General features: G+C 35.2%; 1 protein-coding gene across 10 annotated transcripts in view; it reads left to right on the top strand.

The window, feature by feature from the left end:
- RGS7 (regulator of G protein signaling 7) overlaps positions 1-23,631 on the top strand; it is a 650,352-nt gene that overhangs the window by 537,021 nt on the left and 89,700 nt on the right. For all 10 annotated transcript variants that reach the window (XM_057728890.1, XM_057728895.1, XM_057728894.1 and 7 more), the window contains 3 exons: positions 10,691-10,755; positions 11,603-11,679; positions 11,786-11,867. In XM_057728890.1, the coding sequence (XP_057584873.1) occupies positions 10,691-10,755; positions 11,603-11,679; positions 11,786-11,867 (224 nt within the window). The remainder of the gene's footprint in view (positions 1-10,690; positions 10,756-11,602; positions 11,680-11,785; positions 11,868-23,631) is intronic.

Consider the following 23,631-nt stretch of genomic DNA (forward strand, 5'->3'; position numbering starts at 1 on the left):
TCCCTGTTTAGGTGCTAACCAGCTGTGCTCTTTCACTCTTCTGTTGCCTGGATAGTTTATTCTCACTGTATATCTGTCTTTGTTGCTTTGATGAGTAGAGTGATTTTTGTAACAGGATGTTAAAAGGGAAATCCAGCTAAAATGAGAAGTAGATCAAGACCAGACATGAATGCATCTTGCAACACTGATGCACAGAGTACCACAGTAGTTGCCGTCAGCTCACATTGAGGTTATTTAAGGCTAAGACATTGGCTTGAGGCTGATTTTATGGCTGTTAGGAGGCTTGGAGTCATTGCCCCCACCAGCCCTAGTGGGAGGAGAGGGTGGGGAATGCCTCTACCTCAGGCTCAGTGACAGAGATTTCAATGGACTTCTGATAGTGCTTGACAGCAGTCACCTCCCTGTGGGGACACACTGGACGATGAACTTCCAGTCCTTAGAATTACAAAGGGCAAGCAACAGGCTGTCTAGCTATGGATGGGACATTGAAAGGGAGGTGGCTATGTTCTGTGGCCTACTTTCAGGGCAGAGTGTGTGAATGTTTCCAAGCCATGTGTGAAGGCAGCCTGGAGGGGCAAACAGCATTGCAAAGAAATGCTAGAGATACAAGTCTCTATGGCACTTGTCAGCCCCAGCAAGGGCACTGCAGGTGAGAGTTCCCTACAGGTGATCTCACAGGGGAGAGGTTCTCCAAAGCATCCACAAAGGTACCATGAGAAATACAATTAACTTTAAACCTCTGCCAGGTCCAAAGAATGGCAACACTAGATCATCACGGTGGTATCAGTAGAGTAAGAATGTCAGCACTCGCCTTTTCTCGCTATATTCCAATTCCAGAAGACTAGAAGACTTGGTTAGCAATACTTTGAGGGGAACACAGAAGAACAAGGTAGAGAAAGAAGTCACTCACACTTATTTCACCCACAGAAACTGGGGGAAAGGGGAATACTTCAAGACCTTAAACCAAGCTTGGAGTTTCAGCTGTTACTTGGATGGATATTCTTATTAATAAATTGGGACTCTTTGAATTACCCAAGAGTGACAAACAAGACTGTGAAACTTGTCTAATTTTTTATTATTATACCACAAAGTAAACAAAAAAGATAAAAAAGTTGCATTATGACACTGTGTTACATTTTGTATTACTTTGGTTGAAAGTTGGTTGTTTTTCAAATATTTACTTGGCAATTGTATTTCTAGCCTTTATGAATTATATTTATGTCCTGTCCATATTTAGATAGTGGGACCTCAGTGATCTTCTCACTGACCTCTGTGATACAACTCTGTATACTTTTGTAATGAACATCAGTGTCTGTTCAATAGGCTACTCTACCTTTAGAGCTTTATGAAACAAATGGAGAAACTAATGCCAGATTTTACTTTCTACTCAGTTAGACATGTGATCCAGAAACGTTGACTTTTCCATCTAAATTCTAAGTTGTATTTAAGCCAAATTTTATGCCTTTACTACACAGCTATTTTAGCCAGAGTAGCACTTCAGGGCTTCTCAAACTTTCTTCCACTTCGTGGCAGAGCCTCCTATTAAACTACTTGTTTGTTGACCCTTTAAGTCCTCAAGATTATCTCATTATAGTCTCCCAAGAAACTACTGCAAAGGGATATATTTAAACTTGAAATTGAATTTAGACCTTGATAATGGGAAACGTCTGAAATAGAACCCCAGAAATGGCTTTTTTCATTGGTATTTTCAATACTTTGGCAGTGCAGAAAAAAATTGGAGCATTATATTAAAAACTATTCATACTTTGTACCTGGGCCTAGGTCAATACACAACGTCATAGGGCACTTTTGGTGCCCAAATAATTGGAAATTGGTACAAAAATACTTGACCTGAGCCATAGTTTTGACTATGCCTAAGTACTCTCATTTTTACAATCTTTCATTAATTGAATTGATTTAAAATCTTTTTTCATCTACTTGATCCTCCTTCCTCATCCATATCAGCCCAATGCTGATACTCTCTTTTGATAAAGAAGAAAAGTTCTTGTCGACATGCTGTACTGTGTCTAGACTAGATTGGTGAGGTTTGGGCCATTCCAGTCATGACCATATTTGCTCTACCTTCAACAGTATTTCAGAGTGTTCCCTACTTTGCTAAGACAGCCTTCATCTTTTCTCTTTCTCTTTACCAAAGACATTACTTAAATTAATTTGACTTCTCAATAGCTCCTTCTGAAAATATCCTGTTCATTCAGTATTCATTCATTCACTCATTCAACAAATAAATGTGAAACAACTACTCTATAACTGGCACTGCCTGTCCATACCTTCATTTTGTTTCCTAGACAATTAAAGAAAATTTCGTTTACCTATTATAATAAAGGATGCATACATTCTTAGTGGACGTTCACCTTAAAAAAATCACCCTGCTCCTGCTTTATTCGTTCATTTGCCTAATGAGGTTAGAAATATGTTTCCTAAAATGGGTCTGATTTTGAAGAGAGGAAAGTTTAGATGACAACATCAATAAAACCAGTAGAGGCTGATGTGGGAAGAGATATGGAGGAGGGCTGACTGATGGAGCTTGAAATTTGATTAAAGGTGATCCTATAGGAAAGCTGAAATTATTTAGTTAGATATTTAAGAAAATTCAGTGTTTCTCTCATGAAGAGGTACCCTCAGGGAAATTGCACATACACTACAATCTCTTTTACCAACTGCCGAGAACATTTTAGATATTTTGTTAAAATCACAGTGGCCTGTACATTAAATTTCTTCAGGAGAGAGTGTAAATTATGTCCAGTTAGGAAATTAACACATCATATCACTTTTGTTTTTGAAGTTTCTATTAAACTAATTTTGAAAATTAATAATTTTAAAAATCAGTAACTTTGTAAATCTACATTTGAAAATTACTAATATTAATAGAAAATTAAAATTACCATAGTAATTACACACAGAGAAATGTGTTCTAAAATCTATCCTAGGTTTTTAGTGCTTGTAGTAATGTTAGCATCATCCCAAGTTTGGTCTCTCCTTTGCCTTGACTTTCATACAGGAAATCTTAGAGGGCAGAAATTGAATAAATAGCATCAGTGTTTTCAGTGGCCTCAGATTTTTTGTGTTATTTTCTCACTGATATCAGATGGATTTCATTATCAAAAAACTGAAGATGGTAAAGTTTAGTGCAAAAGTGATATGTATAAGGGATCCCCCAGAGCTAGCCTTACAGCAAGTGATATTTGACACTCTTTATTCAGTAGATTTATTCAGCATCTAGAATTGATAGAGTTTATCTTGAATTTTATGAGAATCAAATATATATTATAGAAAATGACAAAAATATTCTGGAAATGAGACTTTCCAGAGGGCTCTGAATGTCTTTTTTTTTGGTTGATCATATTCTGTTTAACTTGATTTTTGTTGTACATTGGAGTACAATTCATTTACAATATTGTCTTAGTTTCAGGTGTACAGCAAAGTGATTCAGTTATACACATACATATATCCATTCTTTTTCAGATTCTTTTCCCATATAGGTTATTACAGAATATTGTGTAGAGTTCCCTGGGCTATACAGTAGGCCTTTGTTAATTATCCGTTTTTTATATAGTAGTGTGTATATGTTAATCTCAAACACCTAATATATCTTCCCCACCTCGCCCGCCAACTTTCCCCCTGGTAATCATAAGTTTGTTTTCAAAGTCTGTGAATCTGTTTCTGTTTTGTAAACAAGTTCATTTGTATCATTTTTTTTTTTGGATTCCACATATGATATCATATGATATTTGTCTTCCTTTGTAAGACTTATTTCACTTAGTATGATAACCTCTAGGTCCATCCATGTTGCTGCAAATGGCATTATTTCATTCTTTTTTATGTCTGAGTAATATTCCATTTGTATGTATGTACAAAATCTTCTTTATACATTCTGCTTTCGATGGACATTTAGGTTGCTTGCATGTCTTGGCTGCTGTAAATAGTGCTGCAGTGAACAGTGGGGTGCATGTATCTTTTCAAATTATGGTTTCTCTGGATGTTGCTGGATCATGTGATAGTTCCATTTTCAGTTTTTTAAGGAACTTCCATACTGTTCTCCATAAGGATTGTCCCAATTTACATTGCCAATGGTGTAGGAGGGTTCCATTTTATTCACACTGTCTCCAGCATTTATTGCTTATAGACTTATTGATGATGGCCATTCTGACTGGTGTGAGGTGATAACTCATTGTAGTTTTGATTTGCATTTCTTTAATAATTAGCTATGTAGAGCATCTTTTCATGTTTTTCAGCCATCTGTATGTCTTCTTTGAAGAATTGTCTATTTAGATCTTCTGCCCATTTGGGTTTTTTTTCAGGTTTTTGTGTTGTTTTGTTCTGTTTTTATTAGAGTATAGTTGCGTTACACTGCTGTGTGAGTTTATCCTGCACAGCAAAGTGAATCAGCCATACATATACACATATCCCCTCTTTTTTGGATTTCCTTCCCATTTAGGTAACGACAGAGCACCGAGTAAAGTTCCCTGTGCTATACAGTAGGTTCTCATTAGTTATCTGTTTTATCCGTAGTAGTGTATATATGTCAATCCCAAACTCCCAATTCATCCCACCCTGCACTTTCCCCCTTGGTATCCATACGTTTGTTTTCTACATCTGTGTCTCTATTTCTATTTTGCAAATAAGATCATCTTTACCATTTTTTCTAGATTCCACCTACATGCATTAATATACAATATTTGTTTTTCTCTTTCTGACTTATTTCACTCTGTGTGACAGTCTCTAGGTCCATTCACATCTCCACAAGTGACACAATTTCATTCCTTTTTATGGCTGAGTAATATTCCTTTGTATATATGTGCCACATCTTCTTTATCCATTCATCTGTTGATGGACATTTAGGTTGCTTCCATGTCCTGACTATTGTAAATAGTGCTGCAATGAACATTGGGGTGCATATATGTTTTTGAATTATTGTTTTCTCTAGGTATATTCCCAGTAGTGGAATTGATGGGTTATATGGTAGTTCTATTTTTAGCTTTTTAAGGAACCTCCATACCGTTCCTCCTAGTGGCTGTATCAATTTACATTCCCATCAACAGTATAGGAGGGTTCCCTTTTCTCCACATCCTCTCCAGCATTTATTGCTTGCAGATTATTTGATGATGGGCATTCTGACCAGTGTGAGATGATACCTCATTATACTTTTGATTTGCATTCCTCTAGTAATTAGTGATGTTGAGCATCTCTTCATGTGTTTTTTGGCCACCTGTATGTCTTTTTTGGAGAAATGTTTATTTAGATCTTCTGCCTATTTTTTGATTGGGTTTGTTTGGGTTTTCTTGATATTGAGCTGCATGAGCTGTTTGTATATTTTGGGGATTAATCCATTGTCAGTCGCTTTGTTTGCAAATATTGTATCCCATTCTCTGGGTTTTCTTTTCATTTTGTTTGTTGTTTCCTTTGCTGTGCAAATGCTTTTAAGATTAATTACATCCCATTTGTTTCTTTTTGTTATTTTCATTACTCTAAGAGGTGGATGCAAAAAGATATTGCTGTGATTTATGTCAAAAATTGTCCTGCCTATTATTTCCTCTAGGAGTTTTATAGTATCCTGTACTCTATTTAGGTCTTTAATGGATTGGTCTCTTGGATTGCTTTTATTTCTTTTCTTCTCTGATTATCGTGGCTAGAACTTCCAAAGCTATGTTGAATAAAAGTGCTGAGAGTGGACATCCTTGTCTTGTTCCTGATTTTAGAGGAAATGCTTTCAGCTTTTCACTGTTGAGTATGATGTTACCTGTTGGTTCATCATATATAATCTTTATTATGTTGAGGTAGGTTCCCTCTATGCCCACTTTCTGGAGAGTTTTTATCATAAATCGGTGTTGAATTTTTTCAAAAGCCTTTTCTGCATCTATTGAGATGGTCATATGGTTTTGTTCTTCAAATTTTTAACATGTTTTATCACACCGATTGATTTGCAGATATTGAAAACTCCTTGCACACCTGAGGTAAATCCCATTTAATCATGGTTTACGGTCCTTATAATGTATTGTTGGATTCAGTTTGTAGTATTTTGTTGAGGATTTTTGCGTCTATATTCATCGGTGATATTGGCCTGTAGTTTTCTTTTGTGTGTGTATGTGTGTGGTCTCTTTGTCTGATTTTGGTATGAGGGTAATGATGGCCTCATAGAATTAGTTTGGGAGTTTTCCTTCCTCTGCAATTTTTTGGGATAGTTTCAGAAGGATGGATGTTAACCTGTCTCTGAATGTTTGATAGAATTTGCCTGTAAGGCCATTTGTTGCTGGACTTTTGTTTGTTGGGAGTTTTTTACTCACAGTTTCAATATCAGTGCTTGTGATTGGTCTGTTCATATTTTCCATTTCCTCCTTGTTCTATCTTGGGAGATGTATGTTCTACAAAATTGTCTTTTTCTTCTAGGTTGTCCGTTTTATTGGCATATAGTTGCTTGTAGTAGTCTCTTATTTCCTTTGTATTTCTGTGATGTCTGTTTTAACTTCTCCTTTTTCATTTTTAATTTTCCTGATTTGAGTCCTCTCCCTTTTTTCTTGGTAAATCTGGCTAAAGGTTTATCAATTTTTTTTATCTTTTCAAAGAACCATCTTTTAGTTTCGTAGATGTTTTCTTAGTCTGTATTTCATTTATTTCTCTTCTCATCTTTATGTTTTCTTTCCTTCTACTAACTTTGGCTTTTGTTTTTTCTTCTTTCTCTATTTAATTTAGGAGTAGGTTTAGGTTGTTTATTTAAGATTTCTCTTGTTTTCTGAGGTAAGATTATATTGCTGTAAACTTCCCTTTTAAAACTTCTTTTGCTACATCCCATAGGTTTTGGATCATCATGTTCTTGTCATTTGTCTCTAGGTAATTTTTAATTTTCTCTCTGATTTCTTCAGTGATACATTGGTTGTTTAGTAACATTTTTTTGCCTCCATGTGTTTGTGTTTTTCTTGTTTGTTTTTTGTTTTTTTGTAGTTAATTTCTAATGTAATAGCATTGTGGTCAGAAAAGATGCTTGATATGATTTCAATTTTCTTAAATTTACAGAGGCTTGCTGTCCAGCATGTATTCTATCTTGGAGAGTGTTCCATGTGTATGGAAGAATGTGTATTCTGCTGCTTTTGGATGGAATGTTCTATAAATATCAAGGCCATCAGTTCTATTGTGTCATTTAAGGCCTTATTGTGTTTCCTTATTGATTTTCCCTCTGGGAGTTCTGTCCATGGATGTAAGTGGGGTGTTAAAGCCCCCCACTATTATTGTGTTACTGTTGATTTCTCCTTTAATACTGTTAGCATTTTCCTTATATATTGAGATGCTCCTATGTTGGGTGCATATGTATTTGCAGTTGTTATATCATCCTCTTAGATTAATCCCATGATCATTATGTAGTCTCTTTCTTTGCCTCTTGTAACAGTCTTTATTTTAAAGTCTGTTTTGTCTGATACACGTATTGCTACTCCACCTTTTTTTTTTTCATTTCCATTTTCATGGAATATCTTTTTCCATCCCCTCACTTTCACTCTGTATGTGTCCCTAGATCTGAAGTGGGTCACTTTTGGACAGCATATATACAGGTCTTGTTTCTATATCCATTTGGCCAGTCTGTATCCTTTCTTTGTAGCATTTAATCCATTTATATTTAAGGTAATTACCAATATGTATGTTCTTATTGCCATTTTGTTAATTGTCTTTGATTTCTTTTAGTAGGTCTTTTTTCTTCCTTTCCTCTTTGTGTTCTCTTCTCTTGTGATTTGATGAGTATCATTAGTGTTGTGTTTATTATCCTTTTTCTCTTTTGCATATGTATCTATTGTAAATTTTTGTGTTGTGGTTCTCATGAGGTTTTGATTTACACACACACATGTATATGTATATATCTTTTTTCTATATACATATATATATGATTGTTTCAAGTTGCTGGTCTCTTCAAATGTATTTTCAAAATCCTGGATTTGTGCTCTCCTCATAATTGCTGGTTTAATATCATATTTGCATGTGGAAGATTTCCTATTTTTACTGTATATTTGCCTTTACCAGTGAGCTTTCCCATTTGTAATTTTGTTGTTGTTGTTTCTAGTTTTTGCCTTTTCTGTTCTGCCTAGAGAAATTCCTTTAGATTTATTGTAAATCTGGTTTGGTGGTGGTGAATTCTTTTAACTTTTGCTTGTTGGTTAAGCTCTTCATTTCTCCCTCAGGTCTGAATGAGAGCCTTACTGTGTAGAGTATACTTGGTTATAGGTTTTTTCCTTTTGTCATTTAAATACATCATATCACTCCCTTCTGGTCTGTAGAGCTTCTGCTGAAAAATCAGCTGATAGGCTTATTGGGATTCCCTTGTATGTTATTTGTTGCTTTTCCCTTGTTGCTTTTAGTACTTTCTCTTTGCCTTTAGTTTTTGTTAGTTTTATTAATATGTGTCTCAGTGTGTTCCTCTTTGGGTTTATCCTGTATGGGACTCTCTGTACTTCCTGGATTGGGGTGAGTGTTTTCTTTCCCATATTAGGGAAGTTTTCAGCAATTATCTCTTCAAATATTTTCTCAGGTCTTTTCTCTCTCTCTTCTTCTTCTGGGACCCCTATAATGCTAATGTTGGTGAATTTAATGTTGTCTCAGAGCTCTCTGAGACAGTTTCCATTTATTTTTAATCTTTTTTCTTTATTCTGTTCCACAGCAGTGATTTCCACCAGTCTGTCTTCCAGCTCACTTATTTGTTCTTATTCTTCATGTATTCTGCTAATGATTCCTTCTAGTATATTTTTCATTTCAGTTATTTTATTGTTCATCTCTGTTTTTTGTTCTTTGTATCATCTACTTCTTTGTTAAACATTTCTTTTGTCTTCTTGGTCTGTGCCATCATCCTTTTTCTGAGATATTGAATTATCTTTACTATTATTACTCCAAATTCTTTTTCAGGTAGATTGCCTATCTCCACTTCACTTAGTTGTTGTTCCAGGGTTTTATCTTGTTCCTTTGTTTGGAACATATTTCTCTGCCATCTCATTTTGTCTAACTTTCTGTTTGTGGTCTCCATTCTATAGGCTGCAGGATTGTACTTAGTCTTGCTTCTGGTGTCTGCCTCCTGGTGGTTAGGTTGGTCCAGGGGCTTGTTCAGGCTTCCTGGTAAGAGGGACTGGTGCCTGCCCACTGGTGGGGGGAGCTGAGTCTTGTCCTTCTGGTGGACAGGGCTGTGTCAATGGGTGTGTTAAGAGGAGGCTGTGAGCTCAGGACAACTTTTGGCAGCCTGTCTGCTGATGGGTGGGGCTGTGTTCCAGCCTATTGGTTTTTTGGCCTGAGGTGTCCTAACACTTGAACCTGCAGGCTGTTGGTCTCAGTGCCAAAATGGTGACCTGTAGGAGAGCTCACACCGATGAATATTCCCTGGGCCTCCATTACCAGTGTCCTTGCTTCCACAGCGTGCCATAGCCCATCCACACCTCCCCAGGAGGCCCTCTAAGACCAGCAGGTAGGTCTGGCCCAGGCTCCTGCATAATCACTGCTTTATGTTGGATGCCAGTGCATGTGAAACCTTGTGTGCACCCTTCAAGAGTGGTGTCTCTGTTTCCCCCAGTACTTTGGAGCTCCTGCACTCAAGACCTCTGGGCTTTAAAGCCAAATGCTCTGGGGGGCTTCTCCTCTTGGTGCCAGACCCTCAGGCTGAGGAGCCTGACGTCTGGCTCAGAAGTTTCACTACTATGGGAAAACCTCTGAGATATAATTATTTTTTAGTTTGTGGGTTGCCCACCTGGTGGGTATGAGATTTGATTATATTGTGAAATCACCCCTTCTTATTGTGCCTTCCTCTTTGTCTTTGAATATAGTATATCTTTTTTGTAGTTTCCATTCTTTTTTGTCAGTAGTTGTTCTGCAGATAGTTGTAATTTTGGTATTTTGTGAGTGGTGAGCTCCAGTCCTTCTACTTCATCATCTTGTCTCCTCCCCTCTGAATGTCTTGATATTATCATGAGAGTCACTAATATTCCTGAAATCACTGAAGAAATTTGCTCGATGGCAATGCTGCTGTCAACATCCTCCTTCTCTCTGTCATTTATCTTGTAAATATGCTGCCCAGATGGACTTTGCCTGGCAATGGAGAAGACAGAGTCCTCAAGGAAAATGGAATTAAAAGGTTATTGGATTATAGTTAGGTCAGATATTGTACTCTCCTGTCTCCTAGTGACAAAATGATTGACAGATGATTGGCCCTTGTGGAATGCAGCAAAGAAGATGCCAAGAAGCCTTTAGTTTACATTAATAAATTATTTCAGTTGACAGTAGAATACAGAAATAATTGAATGTGTGAATAGTGATTCCCTCTTCATGCAATTCTTTTTTTAAAAATCATGTATCTGTGTATCTAGATTTTAAAGTTCATTTGATCTCTTATTTAAAAGGCTTTATTTTTCCCCTTATATTTTGAGAAAGCTAAAATTGTGACAACTATTTAGTGAAATAAAGGAAATGGTTACCAAGTTTCTAAACATGTCTCTTTTCTTATAACACCTTTTAAAATTACCACTGTGTTTGAATTTCAGTAATGATGTTACAAATTATTTATTTTGTCCAAAAAAAGATAAAAATAGAAAATTACAACTTGGGGGAAAAATGGCAGAGACCAATATGTTGTGATTTATAATGCTCTGTTTTTATTTTTAGTGTCTCGGTGTAAATTATCAGGCAAGAAATGATTGATTTTCTTCCCTTTCAGCGGTTTACCTCTGCAAAAGAACAATGCAAAACAAAGCAAGGCTGGAGCTAGCTGACTATGAAGCTGTAAGTACCAAGGACTTCCTGGCAAGAAAGATATAGAATGAGCAAGAATAAGGCCTATGGTCATTTCTGGGCACCCCTAACTTTCTACATTCATGGATCTTAGGGATCAGATTTCCTGGGAAGGGTAGCATAATGATTTAATATATCCCGTACTTGCTTCCTTCCTCTCATCATTCACACTGAGGATGGTGACATTCTAAATACACAAACTCAGAGAAGTAGGGGGAAGATATCTTATTTGGTAAAACCGACTTAAATATAAAAACATATATATATATATATATATCTCCTATGTATAATGAAGCTATCCAGACTTAGAGAATTGAATAGCATTTACACTGGGAATATGGTTTTGGGAAAACCTTTTGGTTGGTCACCATCAGCAGATTAAATTAATCTCTTGTAATTTGTTCAGATGGTTGCTATGTTCTGATTTACTAAACTTGAAGCACTGTCTCCAAGTGGGTAGTAGGAGACCAAGGTTTACTTTTTTCTCAGGAACTGGATAAACCAAATGAATCAATAGTAGAGATGTATTGCTTTCCTGTTCCTCAGTAAAGTGGGCATAGAAAAATCCAATGAGCACTTTTTTATTTAAGGTAAACTTAGTATTTTGGATTTTTAGTTATATTCTCCAGTATTAATATTTGTAATAGGTTTTCCTGTGTCCTCTGTGACAGTTAATATGAGTATTAGCTGCATTCAGTGAGCATGACTTATCATGCCAAGTACACTTACTTCTTTAGAAATTCTGATTTATTTTTTTGGTAACTACATATGGTAAATAAACTGGAAGGGAGAAGTAAAGCTGAGCACCAGAATGTCTTCACCATGATGTATTTTTCAGGAGAGCTTGGCCAGATTGCAGAGAGCATTTGCCAGGAAGTGGGAGTTCATTTTTATGCAAGCAGAAGCACAAGCAAAGTGAGTCCTTGTGAGTCTTTTGGAAGATTTGTTCAAGGTGTGGCCTTTTGTTCAGAGAGGCACTTCATTTAACACGACTTATTATTCATTGTTATGATGTCAACAGAGTGGACAAGAAGAGAGACAAGATTGAAAGAAAGATCCTTGATAGTCAAGAGAGAGCATTCTGGGATGTACACAGACCCGTGGTAAGCAAGCACACCAACACTGTCTGAATTCATAATCTCAGCCTTTGGAAGGTAAAGGAAGAATGTAGTAACTCCATTGCTTTTCCCAAAGTCTTGGTGAATTATTTAAGAAAATATTGCCACTTTTCTGTAAGATGACTAGAGTTCAATCGTATAATATTTAATTTATAAAACTATTCATTTTTCTAATGTGACATTACTTGCTTACTCACTCTTTGCTCTTGAGGTTCTCGATACTTTCACATACTGGAAAGAAAGAAGACTGCAACAAAGCAGTTTTGCATGGCTTATGATCTATATTTTTCTGGATTTATAGTAAAAGTATGAGTCAAAATATTGTTCCTCCACTAATTTTTCTTTTTTAAAACCAACTAATAACCTTTTATGAATGTCACCTTTTATGGAAATATTTTAGGTGGCTCAGTTTCAGATCAGCTTATACTTCTAATGATATAGCTAGTCATTGAAACTACATACATTAACTTAGCTGGTTTCCTTACATAGTAATGTGAAACCATGTGAGTCAGTAACAAATAACAAATGATTAATACCAGAAAACATTGTGTGAGGAATTAAACAATGGTTATGAGCATTCATAGGAAAGCATGTCGACTCTCATATAGTGTATTTGAATGCTACGTCTTTGTCTTCTATATATTTCCTTAAATACAGACCTAGAGAATAATATTTACAAAGTATTATCAAGTAACGGATCACAGCATTAGACAAATCAAGATTCTTTGAGAATATCTTAAAATTTTCTCCTCAACGACCTTTAGGAACAGACCAAAATAGGTCTGTTTTCCAAAGGTTGTAAATATATCTATATCTACACCTATATAGATATGGTGCAGATATAGGTTAATATATATTTAAATTTTAGATAGAATGGAATTAATTTCATATGCAATTTTTTCTTTTGATTTCACAAAAAATTAGAATTGAGACTTAACTGTCTTTCCTACTCAAAATTCAGCTTGAGTTTTATTGCTCATGGTATAAAGCATTGTGAGGTCACATCTATAAGTATTACAAGGATATGTTTGTTTTAAGCCATCTCTAGAAACTGGTTAATACATTATGTCCTTATGTTTCTCCACTTTATGCCCCTGGACATCTGGTGGCCCATCTCTAGCCTAGTTTAACTTTGATGGCCTCTATCCTCCTGACAACCCAAGAGGACTCGCTCCATGCTCCATGCTGGCTCCCCTACATTGCCCACATCCACTCCACAGCAAAAACTCAAGCTCTCAGAGCATGTAAATTGATCCCACCTGAACACATTCCCCTGCTCCATTGCCCAAGAATTACTCAGCCAGTCCCTTGCCTTCTATGTGCCCTGTTGGAAGCAGAACATGTTCACAGTTGTTTTTTGCTCTAACCAGTATGTCAGGCTCCAGTCCTCTGTGTCTCCACAGAGCAAGGAGCATATATGAGTGCTCTCCAAATGGTCCCTTGCTATACCACCTCATTAGGCTTTCAATTAGAAAGTCATCCCAAGGAGCACCTGGAGGCAGAAACCACCCTGAAGCCATTAGTTCCATTTCCCTTATTGAATTTGTGGATGCTTATGAGGGGCTTTATATCACCCCGAATGAACATGTTTTGCAATACTTGGTTACTGTTTATTTTCTAGAGAGAAAGAAATAGAGCTTTGGGTTATCTGTATGCCTCTGAGAATGGAATGCACCTAATCCAAGCCTACATTCAACTACTTATTTTTTACATTACAGCTTTGAATCCCATTAAGATAAAACATTTTTTAAGCTCTTTATTGGAGTGTAATTGCTTTACACTGTTGTGCCAGCTTCTGCTGTACAGCAAAATGAATCAGCTGTATTTATACATATATCCCCATATCCCTCCCTCCCGCGACTCCTTCGCACCCTCCCTATCTCACCCCCTAAGTCATCACCAATCATCAAGTTGATGTCCCTGTGTTATGCATATATATACAAAATAAAACATTTTGAAGTGGTCCCAGGTGCATGTGAAGTGATGACACTTGTATGGATGCCATGTCAGACACACAGGTCCTGCCTTGTATCTGGTTTTTAGAATTCTGGGTCCTTAGTGAGAGTTAACTGACAGAGATGATGCTGGCAGGGGCATTAGCAGCAACACACTCCTAAAAGAGCTTTTAATGGCTATTTTCCTAGCAAAATGCATAAGCTATATCTCTATTCATTGGCTGCAGTGTTAATTAAACAATGATAAGAAGAACTTTCTAAGATAACCATACCTCCAAAAAGTGTCCTTATTTTTATTTTGGTTTTGAAAAAGTTTTATTACAAAAATATGAACACACTACTACAAGTTTTTAAAGTGTAGAAATTAACATTCTCATTAGAATAAAAAATTCTCTACTCAGATTTCATAGATTTATAACACAATTTAATCAAAGTTTTAAGTTATATAATTATATTTTCCTGGACTGCTTTAAATTTATTAATATATAGAGTATCTTTGTTTTTAAAAAGTAGAAATGGAGTTACTCTATCAGTACTATTTGTTGAATTTTTTTCATTTTATTTCTTCTTGCATAATCCTACTATTAAACCATTCCAAAAAATTTAGCAGAGAACAATTAATCCTTATAAAGCTTTTCCTAATTCAAGTAAAGGTGATGTACAACCCTGAATTTTGTTTGGTTTGCCTTGATGTCATCTGGTTTGATGCTGCCATTTATTTAATTAAAATAGCTTGAAAACCGTTAGCCAAAAATGTAGCAGGGAAGGGGAAATCACAGAAAGAAGCTCGGAATCATTAAAGTATACTTAAATTTAATGTAAAATATTATAATATATTACATGAATTTATACTTAGAGATATAGAAAATATATGTAATGTGATTTAGATTTTTTTTAAAAAAATGAGGTCACTTAACACTGTATATTCATTTTATTGCATTTAATACCTTTATGAAATAAATTTAGCTTCTCTAAGCATATCCACGTTTACTCCAGAAAAAAAAAAATTTAAGGTCATAACACTGAGAAGGACTCTTCAGTTATCAAGGACTCCAGACAGAATTTCCAAACACTAACTACTCCAGTTGATAGTAGGGGAAATACACCAAAATTGTAGCAAATGTCAAAGTTAATTTGGGATTTGGGTTGACTTGTGTATTTAGTGTTTTGATACTTTTATGAAGCCCCTTCAAAGGCTAATGGATTCTTAGTGTATAGTAATTGAATTTGAGCAACTAGTTAAATTGAACTAAAAATTCTCTTTGTCACAGTGCTGAAGGGTTTCATTGATGCTAACTTCCTAGTACTTGTTTTAATATTATCAGATCATGGTCTTTTGAAGAGCAGAGAGTTTGTTTGAAATTTTCTATAAATTTCACATAAATCTTTCTTGTTTTCTTTGAATAAATTAGGATGGAGCAGTCTGGTGAAGCAAGTGTGTGTGTGTGCACAAAAATCCATTAAAATTTGAATTTTAGAAGTGTCTGAAGAAGAGGTTATAGATTTGCATAAGAAGTTTAGGAAGTTCCATAAGATTCAGTTTTTATAACCTGCTGAGTTAGATCTGAGTGATTCTAAGGCCCAGTAATAGAAAGGAGCAGTGAGATTCTTGAAATACAGTCATCATGGAGGGAAGAAAGAAGTCCAGTGGACTGGCCTTTTAAAATAGAAGGGTGCTGATGTTCTGGATCCAAGGGGGTGAAGAGCACCCAAACTTGCTCCACACAGCCCTACTGTGGAGCCAGCTTATATCCTTTGCACTGACTTTGTTTTGTTTGTTTGTTACATATTTTAGCTTTATTGAGGTATAATTGACAAACTAAATTGTAAGATATTTAAATTGTACCATATGATGATTTTTTTATACATATTCATTGTGAAAGGATTCCCACCATCAAGTTAACACTGACTCTGAGAGCTGATCTAAAGACATATAGTGTAGGGAGTTTAGGCCAATGTAATTCTGGGCACATTCAGATGTGTACACTGCAAGGTGGAGTTGGTAATGTAGAATGAATCTCCTTTCTTCTTACCTTGGAAATCCACAGTGACCTGGTGGGAGCTCTAGAATTCTACTTTGAGACAGTACTGTGGGAGAAAATTATTTATACCACAAACTATAAAGCACAAAACCACAATTATAAATATTCTTGCAGATATACTATGACAGGCACCACCTTGGCACATTTCTGTTGAAGAGGGGTATGGGGGAACCTGGTATTAGGTCAAGGTACAGGTCTTTTTAAAATTTTTGTTGAAGTATAACATACGTGCTAGAAATGCAAACCAAAACCACAATGAAATAGCACCTCACACCAGTTAGAATGGCTGTTCTAAAAAGACAAGAAATAACAAATGTTAGTGAGGATGTGGAGCAAAAGTAATTCTTGTGCACTGGGAGTTCTTGGTGGGAATGTAAACTGGTGCAACCACTATGGAAACAGTATGGAGGTTTCTCAAAATATTAAAAATAGAACTACCATAGGACCCAGCAACTCCATTTCTGGGTATTTATCCAAAGTAAATGAAAACGCAAACCTCAACAGATGTATGCACCCTCATATTCAATGCAGCATTATTTACAATAGCCAAAACATAGACGTGACCCAAGTGTCCACTGGCGGATAAGTGATTACAGAAAATGTGAGATGTGGGCATACCTCAGGAATATTGTAGGTTCATTTCCAGACCACCACAATAAACAAGTCCTACAAAATTTTTGGCTTACCAGTGTATATAAAGGTCATGGTTTTCATGATACGTTAGTCTATTAAGTGTGCAATACCATTACATCTAGAAAACAATGTACATGCCTTAATTTTTAAATACTATGTTGCTAAAAAATACTAACCATCATCAGAACCTTCAGCAAGTCATAGTAGTAACATCAAAGATCACAGATCACCATAACAAATATAATCATAATGAAAAGATTGAAATATTGTGAAAATTACCAAACTGACTCAGAGACACAGAGTGAGCCAATGCTCCTGGAAAAACTGGTGCTGATAGACTTGCTTGATGCAGGGTTGCCACAAATCCCTTCAATTTGTAAAATAATGCAATATCTGCAAAGCACAATAAACAGAAGTGCAATAAAGTGAGGTATACCTGTGTGTATGTACATATCTATGTGTTATTCATATCATATATAATGAAATATTATTCAGCTATAAAAAGAATGAAATTTTGTCATTTGTGACAGCGTGGGTGGAACTTGAGGGCATTATGCTAAGTGAAATAAGTTAGAGGATGACAAGTACCATATGATGTCACTTATATGTAGAATCTGAAAAACAAACAAACTCACAGATACAGAAAACAGATTGGTGATTGCTAGAGGTAGGGGGTTGGGAGGGTGGGAGAAATGGTGTGAAGGGGGTGAAAAAGTACAGACTTCCAGTTATAAAAGAAGTCCTGGGGATGTAATGAACAGAATTTTTTTTTATAAATTTATTTATTTATTTTTATTGGCTGTGTTGGGTCTTCATTGCTGCACACAGGCTTTCTCTAGCTGCAGTGAGTGGGGGCTAGTCTTTGTTGCGGTGTGCAGGCTTCTCATTGCAGTGGCTTCTCTTGTTGCAGAGCGCGGGCTCTAGGCACACGGGCTTCAGCAGTTGTGGCTCATGGGCTCTAGAGCACAGGCTCAGTAGTTGTGGTACATGGGCTTAGTTGCTCCGCGGCATGTGGGATCTTCCGGACCAGGGATCGAAACCATGTTGACTATAGTTAGTAATGCTGAAGTGCATATTGAAAAGTTGCTAAGACAGTAGATTTAAAAAATACTCATCACAAGGAAAAAAATTTATAACTGTGTGGTGATGGATGTTAACTAGACTTATTGTGGTGATCATTTTGCAATATATACAAATATTGAATCATTATATTATATACCTGAAATGAATATATGTCAATTATATCTCAATAATAATTTTTAAAGTGTAACATACATACAGAAAATTTCACAAAGTATAAGTGTACAATGAATTTTCACAAATTGAACACAACCTAGTCACCAGGATCCCAGAGCCCTGCTAGTGATCATTCCAGCCTCTACTCCCTAGGTCAGTGGTAACTTCTCATACCATAGATAAATATACCTACTTTTAATCTTTACATAAATGGAATTTTTAATATCACTCTTTTTATATTCAACATCTTCTTTTGAAATTCTTTCATATTGTTGCATGTAGTTGTAGTTTGTTTATCCTCATTACTGTACTGGTATTCTATTATGTGAGAGTAGAGGATTTCATTATATACTGATGTTAAATTAACTTCCACAGTGCTGATACTCTTTTACTTTATCTATAATTTTGATATTCGATTTATTATTTTCACTAACTTGTTATATTCATGATTCAACTTGTTACTCTAGACTTTTGTTTATCACACAAAACCATCAACTCAATCTCTTTAATTTAGGTTCAAAAGCAATGCAGACCTCAAAATAAAATAGAAAAACATCGTGAATGATAGTGTATTATATCGTATTATATATAATAAAAGAGTGATCATTTGTTATATGTAGAACTCATACATAAATGAGAAAATGTCAAAGAAGTAAAAAAATATAATGGAAAACATTTATATTTTACCTATTAAGTTTGCAAAGAATTTTTAAAAGGTAATATTATAAAAACATATTTGCATACAGTCTTACCATCTTAGGTCTAAAGGCCCATTTTAATTCTTTGTTTGTTGGAGGAGGCGTAAGTAAATAGGTAGGTAGATGGATAGATTGATAGATAGATGATAGATGATAAGTAGATAGATGATTGATAGATGATAGATAGATAGATAGATAGATAGATAGATAGGACAGAGGGACAGGCAGATATGTGTAGAAAAAAAAAGACTGAAAGGATACATACACAAATATAAACAGTAGTTATTTATGAATGTTGACATTCTATTATTTTCCTTTTGCTAATCTGTTTTAAAATTAAAAGTTAATGAATGTTTACATATACAGCAAGAAAAATCAATAGTAGTTTTAAAAAGGACTCCCAGTCCAGCATATAAAGAACTTGGAAGCTGTCATTCCCATTCTCACAATAAGAAAAAAAGCTGAATAAACTGAAAATCAACAATTTTTCTTGGATTCATCTCCGAATGAGGTCACTGGGCAAAATATTGTTAGCCCTCAAAACTGGAGAGATCGACAAGTGAATACAAGGAATCACAACTTACCAGAACAGAAGCCCAAGAGCAGAAACCTTTGAGGAACCAATGCTAGGGTAAGAAAACCTAAGCTGTAATCAACAAATTGCTGGAGGTTCAGAGTAGACAAACTTGAGCCCAGTCTTAAGGGGCCACCACAGACTTTTGTGAGTTTTACCTCCAGGAGCTCTACCAGGTTCTCACAATGAAGTTTGAAGAAAAATCCCTTTGTATGTCGCTCAGGGGAAGGGGAAAAGGAACTGTTTTGAAATACATTCAGAACATTCTCTTTTTCATAACCAGACCTGCCTTTAAGAGAAACTGATTGGGGTTGTACCAGAGCCTAACCAACATGAGGGAAGGGAAATACCCAGCTCTAGCCCTGGGTTCACCCAAGTGAGGGGAAAAAAATCCGAGAGGAATTTGTAAAGGTCACAGCCCTGGGGCACAGGCTCACTAAAAGACTGGGACCTAATCATAGGACTATAGAATGCTTCCCCTCCCCACACACCTTACCACAAGCTTCATAGAGCCTAAGTAACAACAGGGAATTGCAAAGGAAAGAACTGCGCATCTCAAGGCCTTATTTAAGAGGCCTCAGGGAAACCTGAAGACAACTGGTGGGAAAAAAACAAGGAAACCAGAGGAAAGTTTAGCCTCTGACACAGAAAAAACAAAAACAAAAAAAAAACAGTAAATACAGCCTAACCCCTAGCCAAATATACATAAAACCACACGATAAATACCTATTTACCTCAGTTCCTTTTGCCCAGTACATTATGTCTAGCTTTCAACAAAAAATTGCACATGCAGTAAAAGAAAAAAAAAAAAGAAAAACAACTCAAAGAGACACATTAAGCATCAGAATCAAATATGGCAGAGATGTTGAAATTATTAAACCAAGGACCTGAAACAAGTACGATGAATGTGCTAAGGCTTTGAATGGAGGAAGTGAACAGCATAAAAGAATAAAGAATAGAAATATAATATAAGCAGAAATACAGAAACTCTAAGAAAGAATCAAAAGAAAATGTTAGAATAAAAAAAGTACTGTAACATAAATGAAAAATGCCTTTGATGTGCTCATCAATAGACTGGACATGGCCAAACAAATAATCAGTGAGCTTGAAGAAATGTCAATAGAAATTTCCAAAACTCAAGTGCAAAGAGAAAAAAAGAGTGAAAAAGAACAGAATATCCAAGAGCGGTGAAATAATTACTAAAGCTGTACATATAATAGGAATACCAGAAAGAGAAAGAAGAGAGAAAGGAAGAGATGAAATATTTGAAGCAGTAATGATCAGTTTCTGAAAATGAATACCAAACTGAGAACCAGGAAGCTCAAAGAATACCAACCGGAGTAAATATCAAAATATCTAAGCCTAGGCATATCACATTCAAACTGCAGAAAATGAAGGCAACGTGAAAATCTTGAAAGAAGCCAGAGGAACAAGATTAACAATTGCTTCAGACTTCTCTTTAGAAATCATGCAAGCAAGAGAGAAGAGTGAAATATTTTGTGTTAAAAGAAAGAAAAAACCTTAGAATTCTGTATCCAACAAAATTATCCTTTATAAGTGTAGGAGAAATGAAGAATTTCTCAGACAAACAAAAACTGAGGGAATTTGTCATGGGGACACTTATCTTGCAAGAAATGTGGAAAGAAAGTCTTCAGAAAGAAGGAAATGACATAGGTCAGAAACTCAGATCTATTTTTTTATTCTTAATTAATAATAGTTCAAATAATAATAGCAACAGTGTATTCTGTGATTATAGATTAAGTGTAAGTGGAATGAATGACAGCAGTGTTATAAGATACAGAAGGGAGAAGGAGTTGGGAATAATCTATTATAAGGTACTTGAATGGAGTAGTATAGTGTGATTTGAAAGATGAGTTGGATTAGATACAAATGTATATTGCAAACTCAAGGGCAGCCACTGAGAAAAGTTTAAAATGAAGTAGAATTGATAAGAGAGGAGAAAGAAATGAAATCATAAAAATTCTCAATTGAAAACATAGAGGGCAGAAAAACAGAACAGAAATAAAGAAAAGAAAGCAATGGCAACAAATATAAATAGAAAACAATAAAAATATGGTAGATATTAATCCAGCTATAACAATTATCACTTTAAACAGCAGTGACCTAAATACACCAATTAAAAGGCAGAGACTGTCAGAGTGAATAAAAAATAAGACCTAATTATATATTAGGCAGATAATATAAGTATAAAGTATACAGACAAAGGTACAGACAAAAAGTAAAGTAAAGCAATGGAAAGAGTAAAGGAATGCTAACAGTAGTCAAAAGATAGGTGGAGTAGCTATCTTACTTTCAGACGAAGCCAGTTCCAGAGCAAGGAAAGTTATCAGAGATGAGGAGCAACATTATGTAATGATAAAGAGGCCAATTATTCACGAAGACATAACAATCCTTAATGTGTGTGCACAACAGAGCATCAAAATATGAGACAAAAACTGAACTGCAAGGAGAAATAGATGAATACACCATTATAGCTGTAGTCTTCAACACACCTCTGTCAGTAATTGACAGATCTAGCAGGCAGAAAATCAGTAAGGACATAACTGAATTGAAGATCACCACCAATCAATTGGATTTAACTGATATCATGAACCACTTCATCCGATAACCTTCTCCTCAAATTCCGATGGAACGCACTAAGAGAAACCACATTCTGGGCTACAAAACACACCTTAATAAATTTAAAAGTATTTTAATAGAAATTATATGAAGTATTCCCAGACCACAATGGAATTAAACTAGATATCAATAACAGAAACATAGTTGGAAAACCACAAAATACTTAGAATTAAGCAACACACTTCTAAATAACATATAGGTCAAAAAGACGTTTCAATAGTAATTTTAAAATATTTCATACTAAATGAAAATACATGTTATCTGAATTTGTGGATGCAGTGAAAGCTGTGCTTGGCAATTTATAAATACGTGCATTGATGCATATGTTAGAAAAATCTAAAATCAATAATCTATAAACTTTCACATTCGAAAACTAGATAAGAGCAAATTATATCCAATTAAGCAGAAGAAAATAAATAAAAATTAGAGCAGAAATCAATGAAATTGAAAATAGAAAACTGATTTAGAAATACAACGATACTGAGAGCTGGTGGTTGGAAAAAATCAGTAAAGTTGATGAACCTGCAGTCAGAGAGTGGACACAAATTATTAATATCAGAAATAAAAGAGGGACCATTACTACTAGTCCCATGGACATTAAAATGATAAGAAAAGCATATTGTAAACAACTGTATGCCCACAAATATGAAATGGACAAACTTTTTGAAAGGCACAATCTACCAAAACTCAACAAGAAAATAGTTAATATTAATATGCCTACGTGTTTAAATGAATAGACCTGTATCTGTTATTAAAGATTAAACAATCTATTCCACTAAAGAAATTGAATCAATAAGAAATAACCTTCTGAAAGAGAAAGCAACAGCCCAGATTAGTTCACTGATGAATTCTACCAAACACTTAAGGGAGAAATTTTACCAATTCTTTAAAATTTTTCCTGAAAATAGCAGAGGGACCACTTCCTAACTCAGTCTAGGCATCCAGCATTATCTTAATACCCAAACTTGGCAAAGTCATTGCAAGAAAGGCAAACAATGTCTCTCATGAACATAGATGCAAAATTTTTCAATAAAGTATGAGTATATCACATCCAACAATGTATAAAAAGAAGTATACACCACAACCAAGTGGGATTTATTCCAGGTACACAAGGCTAGTTCAATGTTTCATAATCAACAGGCTAAAAATCGTATGCTCATATCAATAGATGCAGAAAAAAATCTGACAAAATCCAACACCCATTCAAAGATAAAAGTTCTGAGCAAACTAGGAATAGAAAGGAACTTCCTCAACTCAATAAAGCACATTTACATAACATCATACTTCGTGGTGAAATACTAGATGATTTCCCTCTGAGATCAGAAACAAGGCAAGATGTTTCCTCTCACCACTCCTATTCAACACCTTACTGAAGGTCCTGGCTAATACAATGACAAGAAAAGGAAAGAACATACATAGATTGGGAAGGAAGAAATAAAACTGCCTTTGTTCACAGATAACATGATTGTCTATGTAGAAAATACCAAGGAATCGACAACCACAGCAACAAAACTCCTAGAATCAATAAGCAATAATAATAAAATTGCAAGATATAAGGTTAATACACAAAAATCAACTGATTTCTTATATATTAGCAATGAACAATTGGAATTTGAAGTTAAAAACACAATACCATTTCATTAGCACGAAAGTTAAATGCTGTTTGATATAGATATGTCTAACAAAATATGCACAAGATTTATATGGGAAAATACTGAAATAATTCAGTACTTGCTGAAGGAAATCAAAAAAGATCAAAGTAAATGGAGAGACATTCCATGTATGGAGATAAGAAGACTTAATATTGTCAAGGTGTTAGTTCTTCAATATTAGATCTATAGATTTAACACAATCCAAGACAAAATTCCAGCAAATTATTTTGTGGATATTGACAAGGTGATTCTAAAGTTTATGGAAAGAACAAATGACACAGAATAACTAACATGATACTGAATGAGAACAACAGAGGAC

This window comes from Hippopotamus amphibius, chromosome 3 (assembly GCF_030028045.1).
Source record: "Hippopotamus amphibius kiboko isolate mHipAmp2 chromosome 3, mHipAmp2.hap2, whole genome shotgun sequence".
NCBI classification, from domain to species: Eukaryota; Metazoa; Chordata; class Mammalia; order Artiodactyla; family Hippopotamidae; genus Hippopotamus; species Hippopotamus amphibius.